The following is a 24,968-nucleotide window of genomic DNA, read 5'->3' as shown; positions in this document are numbered from 1 at the left end:
CAATTGTATGCACTACTAATAGGAATTCATAAATTATTATCTGTTATGATAAATAATTTAATCAAGATCTTATTATTCAATAAGCCCTTCTTACATAAGAACTTCTGATAAGTAATTAAAATTTAATAAATTATTTACACTTGATTATACTTTTTGAAAGGTTCTTGTACAATTTTAAAGTGTTTGAATGTATTATGTATTGTTATATAAATATTTACAAAATTTTCTCATTTTGAAAAAAAAAATTAAGAACCAAATCATGATGTTTTTTTTATGTAGCCAAATCATGATTTGAAACAAGTAAAAATTTAAAAAGAAGCTAAATAATTAAAAAAAATTATATATACATATCACAAGTGTTCAAAATAAAAAATCTCAGTGTGACACTACAAATTTTAGGGTGTTGTTAATACTTTTAATTGATTATATATTGTATAGATTGTTGTTTTGTGTTAAGTGATTTTGAGATATGAGGATTTCTTATAAATTTTAGTAGTTTGAGGATTTCTTTATGCAGAGGTCTAATTTGATTATAAGGGGAGTTAGTATATAAGGTTTCTATTTAGAATTAAACCTCCTAAGTTTAATTCTTCAAAGATTTAGAGAGAGAAAATCTAGAGAAAAGTATTTTGGCTCGTGAGTCTTCTTCTCCTCTAAACCTTGTCTTGCAAGGTGATTCTTGTCCTTAAATCTCATTCTTGTGTTGTTTGTTGATTTAGGTCAATAAGAACCTGGAATCAAGTTGTTGATCCGTTCGGAGTGGTGTTGCAAATTGTACGGAGTTTTCTTCTTCTCCTCTCTAAATTTACTTAACTTTTGAGGTAAGGGGAGCTATAAATTTGTGTTTTGAAGAGTTGCTTATTGATTTATGTAGTTGAAAGTTGTTTGTATCCATGGAAATCGTGATTGTGTTGTCTGATATGGTATAGAGTGAATGTGAAGGTGGGGTTTTTGGTGTGGTGAGAAGCATGATGAAATGTTTTATGATTTGGATGAATTTTAAGTTGCATGTTTGACACGGTGCTAAAATTGAGTAGTATATAGTATGTACAAGTGTATTAGTGTGTTGCATGTTGGTTTTATTAGATTTCAGGTGAATGGAGAGGCAGATTCGTGTTCTGCTTTGGTGCAGAACACTCATCATGTCAGGTGCGCCTTTAAGGCACTAGGTACAGTTTCAACATGAGACCCTCTATCTTGTCACACCGGGTATAGGATTGGTAGCGTTAAGTGTGAGAAGAGAGACTTGTCTTGAGTTGAAATGTTGTCGAGCATGGTTTAAATAGTGTCAGACGTGAGGGCACTAGGAAGTCTCTGACTTGGTGACATCAGACCCTGGGTTGAGTGGTACCCAACGTGGCCAAGTTAGAACTCTTTGCATAGACGATGCCAAGTGCCATTAAATTGACGATGAGCATGAGACAAGCATAAACTCTTTGCTTAAAATGAGGTCAAGCGTGGGACTTTGTCACATTAGACGTGAGGTTCAAGGGGCCTTTACCTTATCCGTACTAGGCTCAAGTTATATAGGTCCAAGCGTGGGCGAGGTAAAGAGTTCCTTGTTTCAATGGCATCAAACACTGGTTGCTTAATGTAAACTAGTTGTTTAATTTAACAATTTGTGAAATGAGTAGAATAGATTAATCTATTTCATGTTTTAAGTTGCTATGTGTTATTTATTCTATATACATTGATATAGGATGATATCTATAGAGGATTGATTGTTAAAAGTTGGAATTTAAGTTGAGTGTATGTTGTGTAGTTGTATAGTTGTGTTGAATATGCTTTATGTATGTTGTGTTGTGTTGTTGAGATGATGAATATGAAGAATGCTTTAGGCATTTAGGCATGATGTTGAACATTGTGTTGATCAACTTAGGACTAGAGGAGAAGTTGTTTTAAAAGTTATATATCTCATTGTGTGAATATTGTGTTATGGTGCTCCAAGAGTCTAATTTATTAAAAATCCTTTTTAGGAAGTTGACCCTTGAAAATGTTAGTTAAGTCTTCTTTACAACCTTAGTTAGTATCGTATGTGGTCAAGTTTGATGCATACATATATAAAACGGCCACAGTATAGGGGCAAGGTTAAGCTATACTGATTACAAGTGACCAGTTGAGTAAAATACAAAATCAGGAACTTAATTTCTAACCGAGTATCAGAAGGGTGTAGTATTTGAAGGATAGTCAGTGGACTAATCCCATAGGAGGCTTAGTTAAGTTAACTAATGTTGTAGTGTACTCATACTCAAGTTGTTTTACCCTAATAGTAGTACTAGACTTCGTAGTTTAAGTGGCGACATATGAAAAATTATGTTGTGTTGTGGATTGATATCCAAATTTATTGTTGATCTAGTAAACCAAAAGATCACCTTGTGTTGATGGTTCAGTAGAGACAAGCTATTTAGTTGAAATGTGTTATAATGCATATAGGTGTGTTATACATATGATGTGTTAATTTAGTTGTGTTGTTCATATGTAATGTTGATCTATGATGAAATATGTTGATGTGTTGAAAACTGAGTCATTAATGTTGTGTTGTTTAAGTTGAACTTGTGTTGTAGTAGATCGATTTGTAATGTTAATGCTGAAAAATATGAGATGTGATGTTATACCCTATTGCTCATATTTCTTGTTGTATATGTAGTTACTTTGAATTCTAGTTCACCCTTACATGTTTTCATGTGATTTAGATTGCGATGATCATACGTGATATGAGAGTAGAGTAAAGATAAATGTGAGGTGTTCCACTAAGGTGGTTTTTAAGAGGATGTTGATGTTGTTTATATTTTTTGTGCTACTATTGTGTACTAATTTGTATAAAAGTTGTTTAACTGACAACTTAGATTTATAGTTTTCATTTATTGAAATATTGTATCTATATTGCATATATTTGTAAAGTCATTTCACCTTTACATGTATGACATATAGTACACATTCATGTATCGATATGTATACAATTCTAGGTTATTAGTTATTTTTTCGCTATTAATAATTATGTCGTTAAGTGTAAGGATAATATGATAGGTTGTCACACTTGGATCATAATTTACCTATTTTTAATTTATTAAAGATAAATTAAGAATCATAAATTAAAAATAAAATAAAATAAAATTAGTTCCACACACATACATTTATACGATTAAATATGATATATATATATATATATATATATATATATATATATATATATATATATAAATAAAACAATTATTAAAAAATAGTGTACACTTATCCATAGTTTTAAAATTTAAATATTTAATAATCAAATATAAACTTAAGTGTTAAAATTAAAATAACATATAACATTAACAAAGGGCATGTATTTTCAAGCAAAATTTATATAAAATAATTAAAAAAAATGATATCTTAGGTTATGCGGTCTTTTGAACAAGGACAACATTTAATTTAACTTTAATATATATTTTTTATTACAACAACCTCTCCAATTAAAAAATAGTCTAAGGTTAACTAAATTAATAATTAGAAAATAATTCGATCTATACAAGCATAAATATACATGTTTATGCCTTCAATCCTCTTTATTTATACAAGTAAGAAAAAGACATTATGTGTCTTGTAAAAAAACAAAAGAAAATGATAATATTTGAATGATATTTTTTACTACTTTAATATTTATAACAGTTTTTGACAAATTTTTTTAGAAGTTATTAAAAATAAAATAGATATATAAATTATGGATACCAAATAGAATAATCTCCTTTATTACTAGTATAGATATTAATAATGATAATTTATTAAAAAAAATATTCACTAAAATTACAATGACAACACTAAAATTTGTCTAAAAATATTTTATAAATTGAAAATGAGTTTTTACAGAAGTTAATAAAAAAAATATTATTTTTTTGAAGAAAGATAAATTTAACTTATTAAAAAATTATTTTACTTTATTTTTTTAGTTTTTTCAACAATAAGTATTATTCAAAGACCCTATATACAAATCAAAGTTTACTACATCATGACACGTGTCTCTTTACCCGAATAAGACCATTGTAAGCTGAGTAAATAAAAACGAATCTACCCTTCATTCAGTTAAAAGGCACTGTAATATTAACCCATTAAAAAATAGAAAAGTAAATAAATTCTAGATCACCTTTAAAGGATCTTATTCTCCTTATTAGTCCACCACTGAAAAAAAAAATTATATATATATATATGACCTTAATTCAAGAATAAATCTATTTATAATTACTCCACTCAATATACATACACACCCACAATTATCCCTTCTCATGCCTCCATGACAATATAGCCTTAAAGTGAATTTGTAAACCAGTTAAATTGAACACAACTGAGGCTGAAAAAAAAATTACATTTACAAACTTTTACTTTTTTTTACATTAAAATAAATATTTTTTCGTTGAACATAATTTTAAATCAGTAAAATTACATTTACAAACTCTTACTTTTTTTTACATTAAAATGAATATTTTTTCGTTGAACATAATTTTAAATTAGTATCCAATCATGGACTTAATCTTTGGTAGCATCAATGCAAATCCATGCTGTTTTGGGACCATCATGCTGTTCCAAAATGCTCCATGTGTTACATACATACACCAAAAACAAAATCCAACTCAAGTAGATAAGGATGTACCAGATACCCACCACCAAACAGTTTTGTTTGCTTCAAAATTGTAATACCTCATGCCTAAACTTTCTATATACCTAAATGATACTTTACAATCATAGGATACCTATAAAATAAGTTTTGTGTATGTACATATAGGATTAGAAAATAAAATACATTTTTTTCCATAAACTAAAATGAACTCATCTACCTTAACTTTTAAAAATATTAAATAAAATGAAAACTTCTACAAAAACTAAATGCATAAATTAATTTTACTGGTGTAAATAGCTTATACATTTTACCTTGTTTTCTTCTCCTGTAAGTATTCATATATAGACAAATTTATCCAAACATGCAATTTTTCAAGGACTACCATCATACTTCAAAATTATAGCAAGAAAAACAAAACTGTCACATTTAATAAGATTAGATGATCGCGTACAAAATTGTATCTTGGATCTAGTTGTATAGTAATGGACTAACACTTCATTTTCTTTTCCAACCTTCAACTTCATACAAGGAACTTTTTATACCTTGGCTATAATTTAATACTTACTCTAAACAAATCAAGCATTCTGTACTAAAACTACAACCTACAAAGATGGCGGAAAGAAGTGATCTACCATCAAACTGCCATTACTGATCATTCATCGTCATCATCGTCAGAACTTGCATATGCTAGGCCCAGTAATCCCCCGCCAGAGATTTCAGCCTTAGGCGTGGCTTCGGCTTCATGTGACCCCAGTGAAGCGTGTTCCTCGGCTTTCTTTGATCCAGACAAAGGTTGCTCCTCCACTTTCTTTGGTCCCGGCAAAGACTGCTCCTTCTCTTTCGGAGGATCATGATCAGGCTTACGAGTTGTGAATGGGGCATTACTAGATGCTAGTGTTGGCTGATTGCTGTCAGATCTTGGCCGCTTAGGTTTAATCTCAACAACTTTCTTCAACAAATCTTGCTGCCTATATCACAAAAAATATAAGTGCCATGAACAATACTGACGTCGAGAAAAGACAATAACTTGCGTGGAGGGATAAGAAGGATTGAAAGATCTACCTGATCCCACTTTTTGGCTTCGGTTCAACACGAAATGCCAATGGTACTGATGCAGGTGAAGAATCTGCTAAACTTGCAGCTCTGTATTCATTGGTGAAGGGAAAACAAAAGAATATGTACAAATTAAGCACAAGCAATTTTATCAGAAACAGTTTTACTAAGTATCATTGATATATTTCACAAACTACAACAAAAAAGGCACCGATTGTCAAAATGCATAGGTCGCATTTTGGTAAATCAGTTCAGTAGAAGTTCTTTGGATCAGACATCTGTTTCAAAAAATGTAACAATTGTTTAAACTTATCGAGTCTAAGTTTTATATTAAAGCAGTAATACAATCATAAAGCTTGAAATATATATATTTCAGTCATTCAAATTGTGAATTTTTGTTGATAGTCAACAAAATGGGACAATAATTTGATTTTATTAAGAATGGGAGCTGAACTGTGTCCACTTCCAGCACCAAATAACCATTTGAGCTATTAATATCACAAAATTAACGAAGTATCAGTGCTATTACATGTCACTAAATTCAACTATTCAAGTGACCATTTATTTATAGGTCCATTATTTTAAACCTTGGTGGAAAAAAAAAAGGCCAGGAAGGAGAAAATTTTAAATTTACACGACAAGGATGGGAGAAATTATATACCCCCAGCAACAAAGACACCACAATGCTAGAAGAAAGATCAAATCCTATTCCAACTCATACATTATTTCTTCACCAGTGCACTTGCATGCGTGGCATTCAATGTCTCAAATGTAAGATTCACTGCACAGTTTCAAAACTTGACCAGACCAGCCAGTTTGACCGGGCTGACTGAACCAGCTGAAGAACATAACTGGTCTAACCATGTGAACAAGTCAAGGTATGACCAGTTGAACCAATGCAAGCTTAATGGGGGCACAGCTAGAGACATGCACACAGGGATTCAAACCCTGTCTGGCAATTAATGCATCTACCATCATACCACTAAGCGAGGACCCAGCTGTTACAAGTTCAAGTAAATCGTTATGTTTATAGTATTTCTTTAACACGTGAAAATAATTTTAGAGACTCCTCATAAAAGGAATCAAACTTGGGCCACATACATGAGCATGAAACTATATACCAATAAACACTGCTATATTTAGATTTACTGATAGAAATAAGTTTATTATAGAACATATTGAGATATTAATATAGAGTAACATTCATTGATTGTAATTTTGTAATAACTGATTTATCATAAATTGCTTCTATCATTATATAGATATTTTAAATATACTTTTACTTACATACTTAACACATATAGGCTATACTTTTTATATACTAGTATACGTTGATATGTCAACATGTTCAAAATCCTGGCTCAAACCATCCTAAAACCTTATACATCTCCCCATACCAGTTCATAGACAGATCCAGATTTGAGTACATTGATTCACAATTTTCAAGCAGCATTGAGATCAAACACTAAGAACAATACGTGCAAATTGCAATAAAGAGTAAAGCAAGATACATGTAATTGTAGCACAAAAATCAGTTTCAACCAAAGCTGGAGAAGAAAACATGGATTGTTGTGTTGCAAACTTGTAATGACTACAAAAGGATATCTTAAATGCAGCAAATGCCCGTTTTTCCGTGCGGCGCAGGAGGCGTTCTGCATCCTCCTCAGCTTCCATTTGCTCCTTGAGATAAAGTAGATCATCACTGTCCAAAGCTGCATACTTAAATTTTAAAAAGAGAAGAAAGAAACTAAAGATGATATATGAGCAGAAAACAAAAGCAGGTGGAGCGGAAGCACAAGCACCACACAGACACACACAAAAGCAAGAGAAAAAGAGCTGTACCGCCTCGCCCATGAAGGTAACCTCCACGCTCCCCAGCAACCTCTTGCATCTGCTTGCATCAGCCACCCAATACAGGAAGCCAAGATCCCTGCCGGGGCATGTTATCAGAAGAATCCCTCAAATTGCACAAAAAATTGCTTGAAAGTAGAAAACGATATAGACAGGTAGTACATAACCAAAAGAGAAAACCAACACAGGAATTGCAAAATTCTGAATGGCTACGTTCCTTAATCAGGAAAGATTAAGTTCAAAGAAACCACCTACAAAGCTACATTAAACACCCAATACTGATTCATCACTTAATTAAAAATTAGTTCATGCATAACACCTAGTTTCATGCTGAGATGTTCTGTAACTTCTATTCATTACTAGAAATGAATTCACTTCACTCAAAACTTGTTCTTTGCTTAAATTTTTTTATTAGTCTAGTTGCTACATTATGAAAATTGGATTCACATTATGATTTTAATACTTTTCTCTTATATTTTTAGATTTCACTAAATGATATACCATTACCATCCCATATCCATAGCATATTTTTTAAAATTTTGTAGAATCCTCATACCCGTACCATACCAATGCTAGTAACCATATCATGCAACACAGCTACAGCCTACAAAGCTTATTCTAAAGCTACTATCTCATTGTCCATACAACAATTATGACAATCAGAGAATAGTCTCATAAATAACCACAGAAACTGAATTTTGGACACAGAGAAAATTCATGATAACTAATTCCAAATTACCATCAAACATTAATTACAAGGGTTTCTTATACTAAGGATCATAAGATTAGATTAGCTCCATCAGAAGAATAAACTATACATGCGAAAGGGTACGCAAATTACATCTTACATCACATATATACACACATGTATCGAAGAGAACGGAAGGTGAATCAATGCGCTAACCTTTGCAACCATGCGTTGGAAAGTAATGTCTTCATCGTCAATCTTATCTTTTCCTTTACCCCATTTTTTATCTGCGAAATCAGCACACACCCAGAAATTAAAATCGACGAAAAATCAAAACTTTAAACAATTGAAAAGTTTGAAAAAGAAATTGAGATGGAATGAATACCTTTGGGGTCGCTGAGGTTGGTGTATTCTCGAACCTCTCTTCCTGCCATCTGCAGAAAAGTCCGTTAGATGAGTGGAAAGTGATGAGAGGAGAGAAGAGTGAGTGTCTGAAATTTTCGATTTGATTCCTTCGCTGCGTGCCAGAGAGACCCTTCAAAGGTGGAGATAGACGACGCTTCTAGAACGTAACTCTCTTCTTTTATACTTTTATTATCACACTACAACGTCCTAACTTTTCTTATATTAAAAGACAATGATATACTACTAGAGAAACAGATAAATTCGGACTTTTTTTTTAATATATCAATTTTTTTTATTTTTTAAAATAATTTCATCCTCATTTTATTTATTAAAATGACCTATTTATTATTTAAGGTGAGAAATCAGTTCCCCAGTTCTTATAAAACATTTATAGGCATTATGAGAAATCGGTTGTTAAGAAATTTTAACAACTGATTTCTCAACAGCCTTACTTTTCTATTTTTTTTTGTTTTTGTTTTTTTTATTATTATTATTTTTTTTTTATTTTTTCGTTTTTGATTTTTGATTTTTGTTTTTTTTTGTTTTTGATTTTTTTTAGATTTTTGATTTTTTTTTCCAGATTTTTAATTTTTTTTATTTTCGTATTTTAATTTTAAATTTTAAGTTTTTTTTTTAATTTTTTAGTATTTTTAAATAAAATAATTTAGTTAAGTTTTAAGAATAAAAATAAATGATGAAATAATTATTAATTAAATAAATAATGAAATAAATATTAATTACTTTTATTTTTTGATTTTTTTTTCTAGATTTGTTATTTATTTTGTTTTTCAGTTTATAAAATTTAGATTTTAAAAAAAATTATAATGAAATTTTAAAAATTTATTTACCTATGTTTTGTTTTTTTATTTTTGATTTTTAAATTCTTTTTTTCAAATTTGTTAATTTATTTCTTTTTCAGTTTTTAATATTCAGATTTTTAAAAAAATTATAATGAAATTTTAAATAATTAATTTAGTTATTATTTTAATTTTAGATTATAAAAATGTATTTAAAATTAAATTTAAAGAATAAAATTGAATAAAATTAATTTTAAATAGAATATTTAAAAAAATATTATGATAAATGACAACTTTAAATAAAAACAACATTAATTGAGATGAACAACTTGAAATAAAAACAAAATACAACAACAAAATAGGAGATTGAATAAAAAAGAACAACAACAGAATTACAATCCAGGAAATTACAATCCAACTTTAATGATATTTATGCCCACCGTTCCACATTTCGGAGGTTGTCGGTTCCTTGTTGGGTTTTGACGACCAATGCGTGGTTGTTGTGGTTCAACCTGGTCCTCGTCATGTTCTATATTAACAGTATTGGTGACTGGATTTGACGAACCACTTCCACCGACCTCAGAGTGATAAGACGAAAATGAAGGGAAATTCATGTTTTGCATGTAATTATATGCACTTTGTGGCGTGTGTACGTCGACGCCGAAAAGATTGCTCATGAAATCCCCTGTTGGAGTTGTTGTTGATGGTGGTGTGTACATGAATTGTTCATGGTGCGTATGAAATGATGGATAAGACTAAGGATGTTGTTCCACACTATAAGGTGGGTGATTATCTCTAGCCATTGGGAATGTTGTTGCAGTTGTTGTTGGGAGCGAACCAGAAACCGAAGGTGTAATTGAATGGCTCAACACCATACCAAAAGAATAATGGACTCTTGCATGGGACGGTGGCCGACGATGGGGACACATGACTACTAACTTGGCTGAGGCAATTAACTCCATTCTTAAAAAAACAAGAAATTTGCCAATTTCTGCAATCATCATGTCGACTTATAAGAGATGTAATGCCTTATTCATCCAAAGGGGGAAGGAAGTCGATGCTAAACTTAGGGCTGGCCAAGTTTTTATGGAAATAATGAATAGGGCCATGAGAGATGCAGAATTAAAGGCTAATAGTCATCATGTCCTTGAATTTGATCGTTACGGTACACGTTTCCTGGTGCAAGAGACCATTAACCCAAGGGAAACACGACCTACTAGAACTTTCACGGTTAGACTACATGATAAGTGGTGTCATTGTGGGAAATTTCAGAAGCTACACATGTCATGCTCCCATGTTGTTGCTGCATGTAAGCATGTTCACCATGATTATAAATCTTACATAGATCCGGTATACACATTACAATATGTTTCAAATGTGTATAACAAATTATTTGGTGAACTGCCCAATGAATCTTATTGGCCGGATTGTGAAGAACTGCAAGTCATACCAAATCCGGAAAAGATTAGAAATAAAAAAGGTCGTCTAAAGTCATCAAGAATACGCACTGAAATGGATATGGTTGAACCAGGACAACCAAAAAGATGTTCTTTCTGTAGAAATGTAGGTCACTCAAAGAAGAAATGTCCTTACCGCCAAGGGAGTTCAAGTCACCAAGCTTAAAATGTCATCAAACCTTCCAAATATTGTATTTTGTTTTCTAGTATTTTATATAAATATTTTATCTTTTGTTAAAAATTTTAATTAATATTTATTTCATTATTTATTTAATTAATAATTATTTCATTATTTATTTTTATTCTAAAAACTTAACTAAATTATTTTATTTGAAAATACTAAAAAAATTTTAAAAAAACTGAATATTTAAAATTAATATACGAAAATAAAAAAATTAGAAATCTGAATAAACAAAATCAAAAATATATAAATAAAAAAAAAACCAAAAACAAAAAAAAAAAACCAAAAACGAAAAAAAAAAAAAAAGGCTGTTGAGAAATCGGTTTCTTAACAACCGATTTCTCATAATGCCTATATATGTTTTATAAGAACTGAGGGTGAGAAATCGATTCCCCACCAACTGATTTCTCACCTTAAATAGTAAATGAGTCATTTTGATAAATAAAATGGGGTGAGGTTATTTAAAAAAAAATTAATATATTAAAAAAAAGTCGATAAATTCGCAGTTAAAAAGTCGATAAATTCGCGGTTAAATTTTATTTTGATTTCAATTTTTATATTTTTTTAATTATCTTATTTGGATAAATTAATTCAAATTTTTTAAATTTTTAATCTTTAATTTAGATAAGATAATTTAATTTTTATTATGGATGAAATTAATTTTAAACAAATAAATGTGTTGAAAATTTAAGATTTAATTTTATAAAATTAGTAAATTTTTAAAAATATTTTAAAATAAATAAATAAATAATGTTAGATAATATTTAATAATTTAAAAAATAATTTTACATATTTAATAATTAAAAAAATTAAATAATTTTTATGTCAACTTTGAAAGATAAAAGAGAAAGGTAGGAAAAAAAAAAAGAATTTCAATTTCTTATAGGGGAATTTGAAATTCTACATTCTTTAAAAAAATTCACAAATGCTTGAATTTTAATTTTTTTTGTAATTTCTTCATATAAATAAATCATTTCACGTAAAAATATTTGAAATTCTTTAGAAAATTAAATTATTCCACTAAAATTCCTGATCTAAACACATTCGTAAAAAATTTAGATACTAAAATAATTTTTTTTATTAATTATTAGTATAAAAGAGATATTTTATATATATATATTATTTAAAAATAAAAATATTACATCACAAATTACTTATAAGTTATAAAGAAGTAGGATGCAAACATAATCACATCACTAATCTTAATATAATGCATTTATGTCACTTTAAGATAGAATAAAGTATTAAAGAAAATATACAAAAGATCATACAAAACTCTAATTGTGTCACTTAGAGCATCTTTAGCGTGAGTTCTTACCTCATATCTTATAACTAAGCACATGTTGCTAACAAGCAACTAGTGTTGGAGCACTAAGTTGGCAAGTTAAGTTGCTTAAAATTATGCATCCTCCCTTATATAAAGCACGATCACTTAGATTAAGAAAATGATTTAATTGCTCAACATCAAATACTAATGAACCTATGTAGTAGTGAGAACCAAATTATAGAGAACCTCCGCATCATCCAAATCCAAAATCACATTGAACCTCCATATTAGGAGACTATAATCATGATCAACCTCCATTTTTTTTAACCAAATTATAAATGAGGAACTTGTACACAACATTGACGAAGAAATAATGAGGATAACACTTGAGATGTAACAACAATCTAACAACACTACTCATCAAAGAAAAAAAAAAGGAAAAAAGAATGATGATAGATCAGTGTCATGAAGAAAGACACAATCAATTGTTCAATGATTACTTCTCTAACAATCTAGTTTACATAGATTTTCAATTTCAACGAAGGTTTCGATTGCAAAGACACGTGTTTCTTTGAATTGTAGAAGCTCTTGGTCATTATGATGAATATTCCCACATGAGGGTTGATGCAATTTGAAAGAATGACCTTTCATTGTTATAGAAATGCACCACTTCCATTCATATATTGACATATGGATCAACTACTTATAGTATAGATGATTATGTTCAAATTGGTAAAATCACTATTGTGGAAGGCTTAGAGAGTTTTGTATCAAGTGTATGCACCATATTTGAGGATGAATACCATATGAGGTCTACCTATGAAGACATTGAACAACTACTTCAAATGGGGAATGCATGTGGCTTTCCAAGTATGTTAGGTTCTATTGATTGTATGCATTGGAAATGTAAAAATTATCCAATCACTTGGAAATGGAAAATTTGTCCAATCGCTTGAAAAGGACAATTTTGTCAAGGTAATCATGACAAACCTACAATCATGCTTAAAAGTGTGACATCACATGACTTGTGGATTTTGCATGCCTTTTGTCAGAACTTGAAAGTAATATGTTAAATGCTTCAAATGTGTTTAATGATGTTTTGTCAAAACAAACTCCTATTGTACAATACGCAATGAGTAAAACCCAATATAGTATGGGATACTATCTAGCCGATGATATTTATCTAGAGTGGACTATATTTTTTAAGACCATGCCACAATGAGAAAAGAGAAAATTAATTGTCCAACAACAAGTATTGGCAAGAAAAGATGTGGGACGAATCTTTTAGAGTATTGCAATCTCAATTTACAATTGTATGTGGATCAGCACATGCTTGGCATGTCAATACATTGAAGAATATAATGTATGCATGCATCATACTACATAACATGATTGTTGAATATGAGAAACACACATACAATATCAATTTTAATTATGATAATGGTGGTAACAAAGTCTCAACTATCGATATATCTAATGGTTCTCATCCTATTTTTATTGGAACATACTTATAAAGGAAAACATATTTTCGTAACAAACAACAATACTGACAACTTCAAAATGACTTGATGAAACATATTTGACAATGTTTAGGACATGAAAATAATGAAAATTAGTGGATATTTATTGCTATAAATAATTTATTATTTTCTATTTCTAATCTTTGTGTATTTCTATTTACTATGTATTTTCTTTATTTTTAATATTTAATGTTTAATATTTTTATGCACATTAAAATAATTGTGTGAATTTTTTATTAATTTTTTTATGTTTGTTAAAATATTATTTAGTATGTTTAACTAAATTAATATTTAATTATAATAATTAAATTATTTTTTAAGTTGATATAAATAAAAAAATTATAAAAGTGAAGGATGTTTATAAGAACTATCCATTAAAATAAAACTTGTAAAACTATAATATGAGTTGTTTAAAAATAATATAGTATCACGAATTCCATTTAAAATAAAATAAAAACTCTAATGAATTACTTATGAGAATTTAACTAGTGATATTCTTAATCAGTGAGGATCAGACATGCTTGCGTTTTAATATTAGTTATGATACATTTTAAGAACTGATTTGTATTATTCTTTTTGATGTTTAAATTTGGTTCAATGTCTTATAGTATTTTAAAAAATCAATTTGTTAACAACTGTATATTAATAATAAAATTATTTTATTTAATAAGTAATATTTTATATAACATGATATTATATTTAATAATAATATTATTTATTATAAAATATATCTTAATTTAATTTTTATTTAACAATTTAGTCATATATAATTTTAATATTGATATATTATATTAAAATGTCAGAGTGATATCATTCCGTCTCGTATTTTTTTTAGGTCTCAATCAGGTTGAGTGGAAATTCAAATAAAGGACCTGACGAAGTTTAGAGTTAAGCAGAGACAAAGAGAAATCAAACGTAACCCATCTCAACTCACCTTGTATGTGTGAAAATCACCCTTATGCTTCGTTTGGTAAATTAATGGGAAATTAAAATATGAATGTTAGGAAATAAAGAAATAGAAAAAAAAAAAAAAAGTGACGGGATCTACCACTTTTTTTTTCTTCACTCAAACTAAAATAAATGACAGAAATAAATTATTAGGCAAAATTTAATCGAATGGATATTTAATCGATTAAATTTTGATTTATATGCGAAATAAATATACATGCAATGTATATAAATTGATGTTTAATCAGTTAGCGCTCTTTTGCAATCAATTAAATATTTTTCATTTAATTTAGTTTATTAATATAAAAATAATAGATTAAAAATTAATTTTATAATTTTTTATATATATATATTTTCTTTAATCAAATAATTTTATTTTTATTTTATTTCTTACCTTTTTTATATATATTTTTATATACACTAACTTTTTTTTTTACATGTTCCTTTTCATCCTATCAAACATAGATATTTATTATTTATTTTCTGTTTCCCTTAAACAAAATATTCCAAATTTCACTTTTTTTATTCATTTTCATTAACCAATTTCTTGTTACTTTATTTTTCACTTATTTTTTTCTTCATAGTAAGTAATGAACATTGGAGTATGGAAACCCTAGACTCAATTGATGCATGCTATACAAGCTTTCATGAATAATTTACATATTACAATATACAAGTGTGAAAACAGAATTTAAACTCTGAAACACATGGTTGTGGTGAAAACTGAGTGAGTGTACTCAGCAAAAACATGAGGCAGAGAAAACAAATACTGAAAAATAGTGAAGAAGTTGGTGCATTTTGAGATGATAGAACATTTCATGGCTTAACTTGTTTCATTAATAATATCATCATGTCTTCTGGTTAGGCGAATTTCAAAACCATTGACCAATCTAGCAGAGGGAAAGAATGACATGCTATCTTCCTTCATCTGAGTCCATCTGTTGATCAAAACATGCAACAACATAGCTATGCTTAGATTTCCTACTTTATGCTTTTGCCAAACATTATGTAGCATTTCTCTTTGTTAGTTGATGCATATATAATTTGTATATCTTTTGGGGCATAAAATGTGTATAGCAGAGGCATTACCTATAGTTAGTCAGAAAGCAATGAAGAAAAAGAGCAATTTGAAGGCGAGCCAGTTCTGCTCCTGGACAAAATCTAGCACCTCCTCCAAAGGGTGCATAGAATGGACTACTTCTCCAGTTTCTCTTTTCCTGCATTCAGATCACAGACCATACCAATTAACAAACAAATTAAATGCAAGTAAAGAATTATATCAAATATGCAATGTGTATAAGTGGAATTTCACTCAATTTTTTTAGACTAAATTTCAAGTTCCAGTATTATGAATTGGAAAAAATGTAATTAAGAAGGTAGATTCTACTAAAAGTAGCAGAGATCATATTATAGAGATTAATTATCTACAAAAATCAATAAATATTTTACATCAATCACATAGATAAGAAAAATAAACTTAAATACATTTTTGGTTCTCAAATTTTAATTGAGTAATTTTAATCTCTTAAATACTGTAATTGTGTAATTTAAATACTACAATTATATGATTTATTATCAATTTAAGTTACATATATTATTAATTTTAGTGATAATAAATATATATCATCTAATAGATAAATAAAAATTATATTATATGTAACTTAAATAGGTAAGAAAAATGTATAATTATGGTACTTAAGACAGTAAAATTATACAATTACAATATTTTAAAGACTAAAATTACTTAATTAAAATTTAAAAATTAAAATTGTACAATTATAATATTTTAGGAATTAAAATTACTCAATTAAAATTTTATGGATCAAAATTATATAATTACGATAAATAAAAAACGTGCATATAATTAAAATATGTTATGTGGACTAACCTCATTTTCTGGCTCCATCCATCTCCAAGGATTGAAGTTTAGAGGTTCACTGTATACATTCTCATCTAAATGGACTGCTGAGAGAAATGGAACCACAAAGCACCCTTTCGGAATAACAAAATCTACTCAAAAGCAGATAAGTTGCTTGGTGTTATTTAATTTATCAATATACTAATAACTAATAAATATTAAAGTGTCAATTAATATATCATTGGATGTTCATGTAAAACATAATTTCCTTTAGAAATAATTTACACTCAAAATCTTATACCTTGATATTGAACGTCTTCTTTTGCTTCTCTCATTAACCAAATTGCAATACCCCCAAGTCTCAGTGTTTCATCAATAACCTGTTCTTGGAAGACAAAAACATGAAACGTTAACACACTATTATTTTCTATGACTTAATGTATGTATAGACTTCGAGTTTAACTAGTACCTTTCACAAGAAAATATTTATTTATGGTACAATATGAAACTATAGCATTGACAACTATGTTATTCATTTCTTCTCATGAAACAATTTTAACTGCTCTGCTGCAAAATACTTCAAATCCTTATTTCTCTTACTAATTTACATTTACATCAACAGTCCCTATTCTTTTTAGTTTCTCAATAAATAAGAAACTATCGGTTACATTCTAAGGCACATTTATCAATTACTCAAAATAATGAATCACTTCTAGTTAATTATTATAATGCAACACACTTTTTCTCAATAAATATTTCCACAAACACTTGATTGGTTTCTCTAATCACGTTGACAATATTTTAAATCTTACAAAAATACACACCATTTAAAAGACTTAATATTTCTCTTTAATAATATGCAATGTATTAAAATTAAAATATACTTTAAATAAATAGAATCTAAAATAATTTTGTTGATCAACTGCATAACTCGTAGATCTAAATCTAGTCTAATACAAAAAACAGGGAAAAGTTAATCACTTACACATTGAGTGAATGTCATTGCTTTATAATCCTGCCATGTAAGCAATTCATCTCCAGAATTACTTCTCAGAGAATCATGTTCTTCCTGTCCAAGAGAAAATTTTGCAAAAATTAATAAAATATTTTTCTTCAATTTAAATATCAAAATCTTGGAAATCACTTAAGGATAGTTTTGTGTACCAAATACACAATAGGGAAAAAAATTTCATGATGAAAAGTTGTGTTATATATATATACCAGCAATTGGTTCATGGCTCTTGGACATTGAGTAAGGAAATAGACTGCAAAAAGCATTGTTTTGGTGGTTGTTTCATTTCCAGCAAAGAGAAGATTGATAATGAAATCTGCAACAGCATCATCAGGCAAGCTTTCTTCCTCTAGTAATCTTCCAAGTACTCCATTACCTTCCATGGGAGCACCATTTTTTCTATGTGCCTCTATGATCTTGTTTATCTTGCTTATGATTTTCTCCCTTGCCTGATATCCAAAGAATGTCAACTTCAATACCATTTGACTTGATAATCCCATCCAATCATATTAATCATAGAACTATACTTTATAAAACTAATTTCATTTATCTCTCTGGGGTTTGAATATATGATTGTATATTTTAGAAATTGTGTTGTACCTTCATTGCAGTGTGGTATGCATAGCCTGGAATGTTGATGGGAATGGATAAACAACCATCAACAAAGTCAGAAAACAACTGCGCCATTTCATTGACTTGAGACTCACTTGAAACCCCCAATAGTTGATTAACCATTAAATGTATAGCCACCTGCATTAAATCATGTAAATATTAATTGAAAATGAGTCACCAGTACTGAAACCTGTTTGGATAAACTTTTCAGAAAGTACTTTTAGAAGATACAAATAAGAAGAAAAATCAAAATAAACTTTTCCATAAGTTAAAACTAACTTATACATTAATTAAAAACAAGTTTTTAGATATGCTGATATGAGATAAATTCTACAAAAGAGTTTATAGAGAAGTTTATTTCATTTTTTCTTTTTTTTTTTCTCCTAAAATTACTTTTGGTGAAGTGTATCCAAACAGATCCTCCGTATTGATGGTAAGCTTACATACAGAAACACATCATCAACTAAAATTACTTACTTTTCTACAAACATCCTGGAGAAAAATGACTTGGTTGTTGTTAAAATTGCTCAAAGTTTGGATCATGACACTTTGTATATCATTCAAGAAATGGAACTTGAGCTTCTCTAGGCGCATCATATTGGAGGCAATTCCATGTAGTTTTCTTTGTTGCTCTCCTTGCACTGTGATCACACCATTTTTACCAACCAAATCTCTGAAAGATTTTGGGTAGCTTGAGATGAATAATCTGCCTTCATTTTGCATTACAAAGCGGTTGAAGCTTGGATCTGCTGACACCACTGCCCATTTTCCAAATAGGCTGCATGAAAATATCTTACCATACCTATGCCAATTGAAGGTTCAGGATTTTGAGCTTATGCCAAATATTCTTTAGCTTAGTTTACAAATAAAGTGAATTCTAAAGAATGACTCTTTCAGAGCCTTTTTCATTAAAAAAAAAAAAAATAGATACAATTTAATAGTTTTAATGTTATTCTCTGATTAGAATTGGAATTTTTGTTAGTAACCTATGTTAACATTCAATGCAAATCTTCATTATATTGATTACCGAGATAAAACTTTAATTCATATCAACCAAAATCAACTATTTCCAAAGCTATAATATATAGGTAGCACGTTTGTTTCTGGTGGCAAATTAGCACTAAATACCTCTTCACCATTTCTTCAACAAACTGAGGAGGATGAGAACTTGCAACAGCATTGTACCAATTGATGCTGTCACCAATCAAAGGCCAGCCTCTCCTTCCTGGTGGTAATCTGCATTTGCTTTTATCTTCCTTCCTTAGCTTGAATTGAATTAGTTTTGCAAATATTGCGGTGGCCAATATCACAGTGATCATAACTAGCCATGATTCTGGAATATGTTCTCTCATTTTCTGTGAGGAATAAAATGGAGAGAAAAGCAAATCACACCTCTAACTGTCAGAGAAAATCGAATATTCACAGTGAGCCAGGCATGTTAATCATTTGACAATGCAAATATATATATATATATATATATTTAAAAAAAAAGGATATGAAAAGGAGGAATTTAAAAGGGGAGAACATGCCTAGTTGACCAACCTTAAGAAGATCTGGTAGGGCCATGCTAACTTAGTATTTTACATGAACAAATCATTCCCAAAATCTATTTTATTAAAACAATTTTGAACATGTAAACATACAATGAAAGTTAAATAAAAAATAGTGGGAACATGATCACAGCATTATTTGGTGAATATGAATCCAATTTTTGTCTTAACATGGGATAATCACACGACATAAGACTCAAAATGTTTACTATATATAAGATTTGTTGACTTTTCACAATCTCACAAAAATACCTCGCCCTAACAACCAAATGATAGATACTATGAATCTTTCCTGTGTGAGAAATACAACCAAGTTTTTTTTGTCTATACTACATGTATCTATCACTCTAGCCAGTCTTATTTGAGTTAGGTAGAACTTTTTTTAGCCTATGTCAAGAACTCAAACTCTAGACCATTGATTAAGTTAAAATAATTACTTATCAATTGATTCTAGTGCTTGTTGGTGAAACACAATCAAGTTGATGATGAAAAGTAGAGCAAAAAGTGAGAGTATTTTTGATACCAAGTGGCTAACATACCTTAAAACTCTGCTGATAGAGTAATATACACAGCATTTAAGAACTTGCTGTGTGTTCCTTCGAACATAGGAGTTTAACTAGAGTTGAAGAGAATCAGAGAGAAGGAGAGGGAAGAAGGTGTGCTGTGATGACTTTATGATTGGAATATATAAGGAAAAGGGTGTCTTAAACTGTTCCAAATGAGTGCTTTTGGTGTGCATTTAATAGTGTCATGAACTCATCTGGTTCAAATTCGTGAGCACAAAACAAGGTGAATGATCATCAAGTAGTAGGGGTTGTCATCTAGAAAAGTTAGCTATAGTTTGACTTGTCCCTCTTACGCTATGTAGTTATGTAGCAATGCATTAATCAATTTGCCACATTTCAGTGACGCAAGACACGCCTTTTCTGAAAAAACAAATCATCTGAGCAAATATTCTAATTGGAGTATCATATTAATTGAGACTATATATAGTAGGAAAGACCTTAAATAGGTGTCTTCCCAGTCATCTTGAACAGACATAATTGACAACCATCAATTAATGTAGGTAACTAGAAGTAGGAGCCACAACTTTATATATCTCTCTATTTAAATCTACGTGGACATTTTGCCATACATTCATCCCTGTACACATTTTCTTATTGGTCAAAGTTTGTGGAAAACTATAAAATATGGAGAGAACCACCTTTAAATGAAATGAAAATTCACTAAATTTTTTATGATTTCACTAAATTTCAATCGATTAGAAGGAGAGTATTCAAATAAATATTTGAGGGAAGGTGTTTCTAATATTTCTTAAAATCTTATAAGTGAAACAACAAATAGTTGACAACAAACTACGTTATGGTGCTTTATAAAATCTAAAAAGCTTTTTTTTTTTTAATAAATCAATTGTATAGTAAAATAATACACCACAACAATAACAACAAAGCATTTTTCAATTAGCCACATGGAAATAATATCATTAAGGTTATTAATGTTAGATGGATTGTGTTGAGGATTTAGAGTTTAAGTTCAAATAAGAGAAACAAAGTTGAGTTGCTAAAATTTAACTCATTTATTTAAATAAGTTTAATTCAAAACTAAAGATTGACATGCTAAAAAATAATAAAGTTTGAATTTAATTTGTTAGGCTTATTCATAATTCAGTTATTTTTTATTTTATGAACAAAAAATATTCAATTATTTCTTAACTTCATCAATTTTCTACAATAAAATATGTACTCAGTATGCGGTATGTGAAATAAAAAAATAATGATAGACTATACAAATAGTATACTTTATGAAAATTTCATTTTTTCTATGATGTACATTCACCGAATTGTTAATGTTGAATTTGTAAAACTTAATATTTCACTCATTTATAATAATCAAACTTAATTGCAAGTTTGATTTTGTTTATTTAATTAAACAAATGAGTTTGATCACATATTTAATAAGTCAAGTCCGAATAATTTACAAATAATTCAACTCATTTCATCCCACTATAATGTTTTTCTTTTGTTTGAAATATAAACAGAAAAATTATTAACTTCGATTTATCTGAAGGATATTATGTGGAAACGATATAGAATTAATATGAGGATATGTGATTGGAAAGTGATCCTATAATTCTCTCATGTTTAGTTTTCATATGAATAGTTTATATTTATATTGATACGCATTTGATAGGCAGGGCATTATTAATGTTTATGAATATTTTAAAAAAATAGATAAATACAAAAACTCCACATGATAAAGTCGTGTAAAAATTTATCATAAAATATGTTCCTATCAAAATTGTAAACTGTAACATAAATCTATCTATAACAAAACAACATATGAAAGTTTTGAAATATTATTTTCAGGCACTCAACCCAAACATAAAAATCTTGCGATCTTCTTTTGTTTTATAATCAAACTATCTTCTAATTGATATTTTTTTTTCTCCAGTTATTCTTTCCATTGATTTATTTGAATTTACACAATTTAAAAATAATTAGAAAATGAGTTATTTTTATGACTTAAACTCCATTGTAAGGTTAATTTATTGGTTCATATTTAACTATGCTTTGTCTCATTTTTAACTTACCTAGTGAAAATATTATAATTAATTTTGATACACTTTTAATTAGTAAAAGAGATCCAACTATGTGTTGCAACGTTTTTATTTACTGGGTGTAATATATAATTAGTTATATAATCAAATTCATAAAATAAGTAATCAGAAAATATTGAATAATAATAATAATAAAATAATAAAATAATAAAAAGAAACTTTTACATTTCCTATACTTCAAAATTAAACTCAACGAATATTAAATAACCTTTCAAAGGAAGTATCCTTTTTTATATGAGTTAATCACCTATACACTGTTAGTGTAAAGTTTTTTTACACTGACAACTAATTATATCTCTTAATTGTACCATGTTACTGTAAACACATTTATTTTTAACTGTGACATAACACAATTAAGAGATATAATTGGTTGTAAGTGTAAAATTTTTTTACATTGACAGTGTATAAGTGATTAACTCTTTTTATATTGTCATACGACGAGATATACATTAAGAGGAAACAATCACTTTATTCTCCAATTTTAAAGGAGTTTTTTATGTAAGTTTTTAAAACTAAAAAAATGTCGGATAAAATCTTGAAACTGCAAATTAATATTTACATTAGCCAAAAAAAACTACAAAAACAAAGTGTGACTAAAATGATAATTAATATAATATATCTTCAGAAATTGAAATAATAATAACTAGTTAAATTTAGAGACTTATTTCACATTCAATTATGTTAAACATTCTAAAATCTTATTTAACATTTTCTTAGTTTTAGAAATTATCCTCACAGTGCTCACTATTTTCAGGGACTAAAGTACTCTATATATTAACACCCTAAACAAGACCTTTCATACTTTATTTATTTATTTTTCTCATCTTTTCACCTGATGTTAACAAACACCAAACCCATTTTGAGGAGGAAATATTCCATTTCTTAGGTCACAATAATGGGTCTAATGGAAATGGAGTTGGGTTATTATGGAGCCACTCAATGGAGAAGTCAAAGTAGTAAAAGCTTTGAATCCCATTTTTAAGGCCTCTTTCAAGGAATGAGCACCCTAAAGCGATGCAGTAAATTATTTAAGCATATAAATGTTTATGTCTTATTGGGTGATTGATGTGCACGCAATTATTATAAATGCCAGCAATGGCCAGCCATGCAAACAATGCCAGTTATGTCAGCAAACAAATGTAGTTTGCTTCAATACAATACAAAATAATCAAAGGAAAATTATAGATACCCTATAGCTTCATCAGCAATTAAAAGTAAGATTAGTTTATTCACCATTTATATACTTATTCCAATAAAGTAAAAAAAGAAAAAGAAAAACACTATTATCTTTGAGTGATGATGTGCATGTAACACTAATTTGCTGTGAGCACACATCTTATAGCTCAAAATAAAGAATATAGTCATTGTATTGGATTGAATGAATAATTTTGTGTACAAGTGTGCCTACAACATGAAATTATAGAAATGAACATTTAAGTAGGATTCTAGGTAGGTGAATAAAAGTCTGGTAACAGAATGAAGTTAACACTCAAGCTTCTAACTAGTTATATCACACATATTAGTATTAACATGCTTATTGTCTATCTCGTAAACATAAATTACTCTTTAGATTTTGATTGTCAACTTTAAAATAATATGTAGATTATATTCATGAAAAAAAATTGTATATTATTTAATAAGCACTCAACGTTTGCCTTTATGCATTAATAATTATTTAATTTGGCCTTTCTAAAATTCAATTACATATTTTGTTTTCTTGAGGCATATAAGTATTATATATGAAATTCCAACATATTGAATTACAAGTAAAGTCCCACATTATTCAAATAAAAAGATATACATGATTTATATACACTTAATTGTCTCCATTAATAATTGTAAAAGATCTTTTAGATGATACTCAAAAACAAAATTATGAGAATTTAAGTTTAAAACGAACAATATGTTATCAATATGGTGACTTGTGTGTGTGATAAAACCTCTTAGTTCAATAACTAAGTTACCATGGTCTTTTATTTAAAAGAGAAAGATTGTTGAAATACAACAAATATTATATAGTCATACTAAAGACCAATTTGACTGAGATTATTTCTTTTTAAGCATGTCGCTCATACTAATAGACACAAGACACACACTAATTGTTTATCTAGGTTGGAAAATTTTTCTATTAAGAGCATTCCAATGATTCTGGGAGACATAACATGAAATGTTGATTAGTGAACTAATCTGAGATGCTTGAATCGGATATGAAATTGACGTTGCTTTTATTTAAAACAGTTGAGAATTGGCGTTTCTTGTTTGCGAAAGCCACCACATTAATTTTATCAACAAGCATCTTGCAGTGTAGAATATACAAATTACTTGAGTTATAGTTATCTTGCAATATCAGCTAAGAGCTGTCATTCTTCAATTTTATATTGCAATGTTGTGCCAATGGTTCCTCTACATGATGAAATCACTGACGCAGTTTTGTTTTCCACAAAAGAAATATATGAACAAATACTATTCAATTCAAGCAGGCAAAGGGCACAACAAATATTAGCCTCTCATTCCCTGCAATTTATAAATGCACACGTTTGTTGCAACTTGCAACATGGATCTTT

At 28.7% G+C, this 24,968-nt stretch overlaps 3 protein-coding genes across 4 annotated transcripts; 1 reads left to right on the top strand and 2 right to left on the bottom strand.

Annotated features, from left to right (window-relative positions):
- Positions 1–4,985: 4,985 nt before the first annotated feature.
- LOC109804189 (ankyrin repeat protein) lies at positions 4,986–8,780 on the bottom strand. Its single transcript, XM_020365981.3, has 6 exons — positions 8,566–8,780; positions 8,397–8,467; positions 7,484–7,532; positions 7,247–7,353; positions 5,651–5,733; positions 4,986–5,556 (listed from the first exon to the last, which is right to left on the bottom strand). The coding sequence occupies exons 1-6, from the start codon at positions 8,612–8,614 to the stop codon at positions 5,241–5,243; spliced, it is 675 nt and encodes a 224-aa protein (XP_020221570.1). The 5' UTR covers positions 8,615–8,780; the 3' UTR covers positions 4,986–5,240.
- A 1,529-nt stretch (positions 8,781–10,309) lies between these two features.
- On the top strand, positions 10,310–11,005 carry LOC145957439 (uncharacterized). Its single transcript, XM_083073712.1, has one exon. The coding sequence runs from the start codon at positions 10,310–10,312 to the stop codon at positions 11,003–11,005; it is 696 nt and encodes a 231-aa protein (XP_082929838.1).
- Positions 11,006–15,152: 4,147 nt separating this feature from the next.
- On the bottom strand, positions 15,153–21,393 carry LOC109804308 (Cytochrome P450 superfamily protein). Of its 2 annotated transcripts, none has more exons than XM_020366122.3 (10): positions 20,327–21,393; positions 19,366–19,635; positions 18,715–19,039; positions 18,226–18,375; positions 17,835–18,074; positions 17,599–17,682; positions 16,915–16,993; positions 16,644–16,765; positions 15,845–15,972; positions 15,153–15,693 (listed from the first exon to the last, which is right to left on the bottom strand). In XM_020366122.3, the coding sequence occupies exons 2-10, from the start codon at positions 19,587–19,589 to the stop codon at positions 15,579–15,581; spliced, it is 1,467 nt and encodes a 488-aa protein (XP_020221711.1). In that variant the 5' UTR covers positions 19,590–19,635; positions 20,327–21,393; the 3' UTR covers positions 15,153–15,578. The 2 variants fall into 2 exon arrangements, with proteins under 2 accessions (XP_020221711.1, XP_020221710.1); XM_020366121.3 differs by having other exon boundaries at positions 19,366–19,592.
- Positions 21,394–24,968: the final 3,575 nt, after the last annotated feature.

Source organism: Cajanus cajan, chromosome 1, assembly GCF_000230855.2.
Source record: "Cajanus cajan strain Asha chromosome 1, NIPB_CcT2T_4, whole genome shotgun sequence".
NCBI lineage: Eukaryota > Viridiplantae > Streptophyta > Magnoliopsida > Fabales > Fabaceae > Cajanus > Cajanus cajan.
This window is presented reverse-complemented; position numbering and strand designations above follow the sequence as displayed.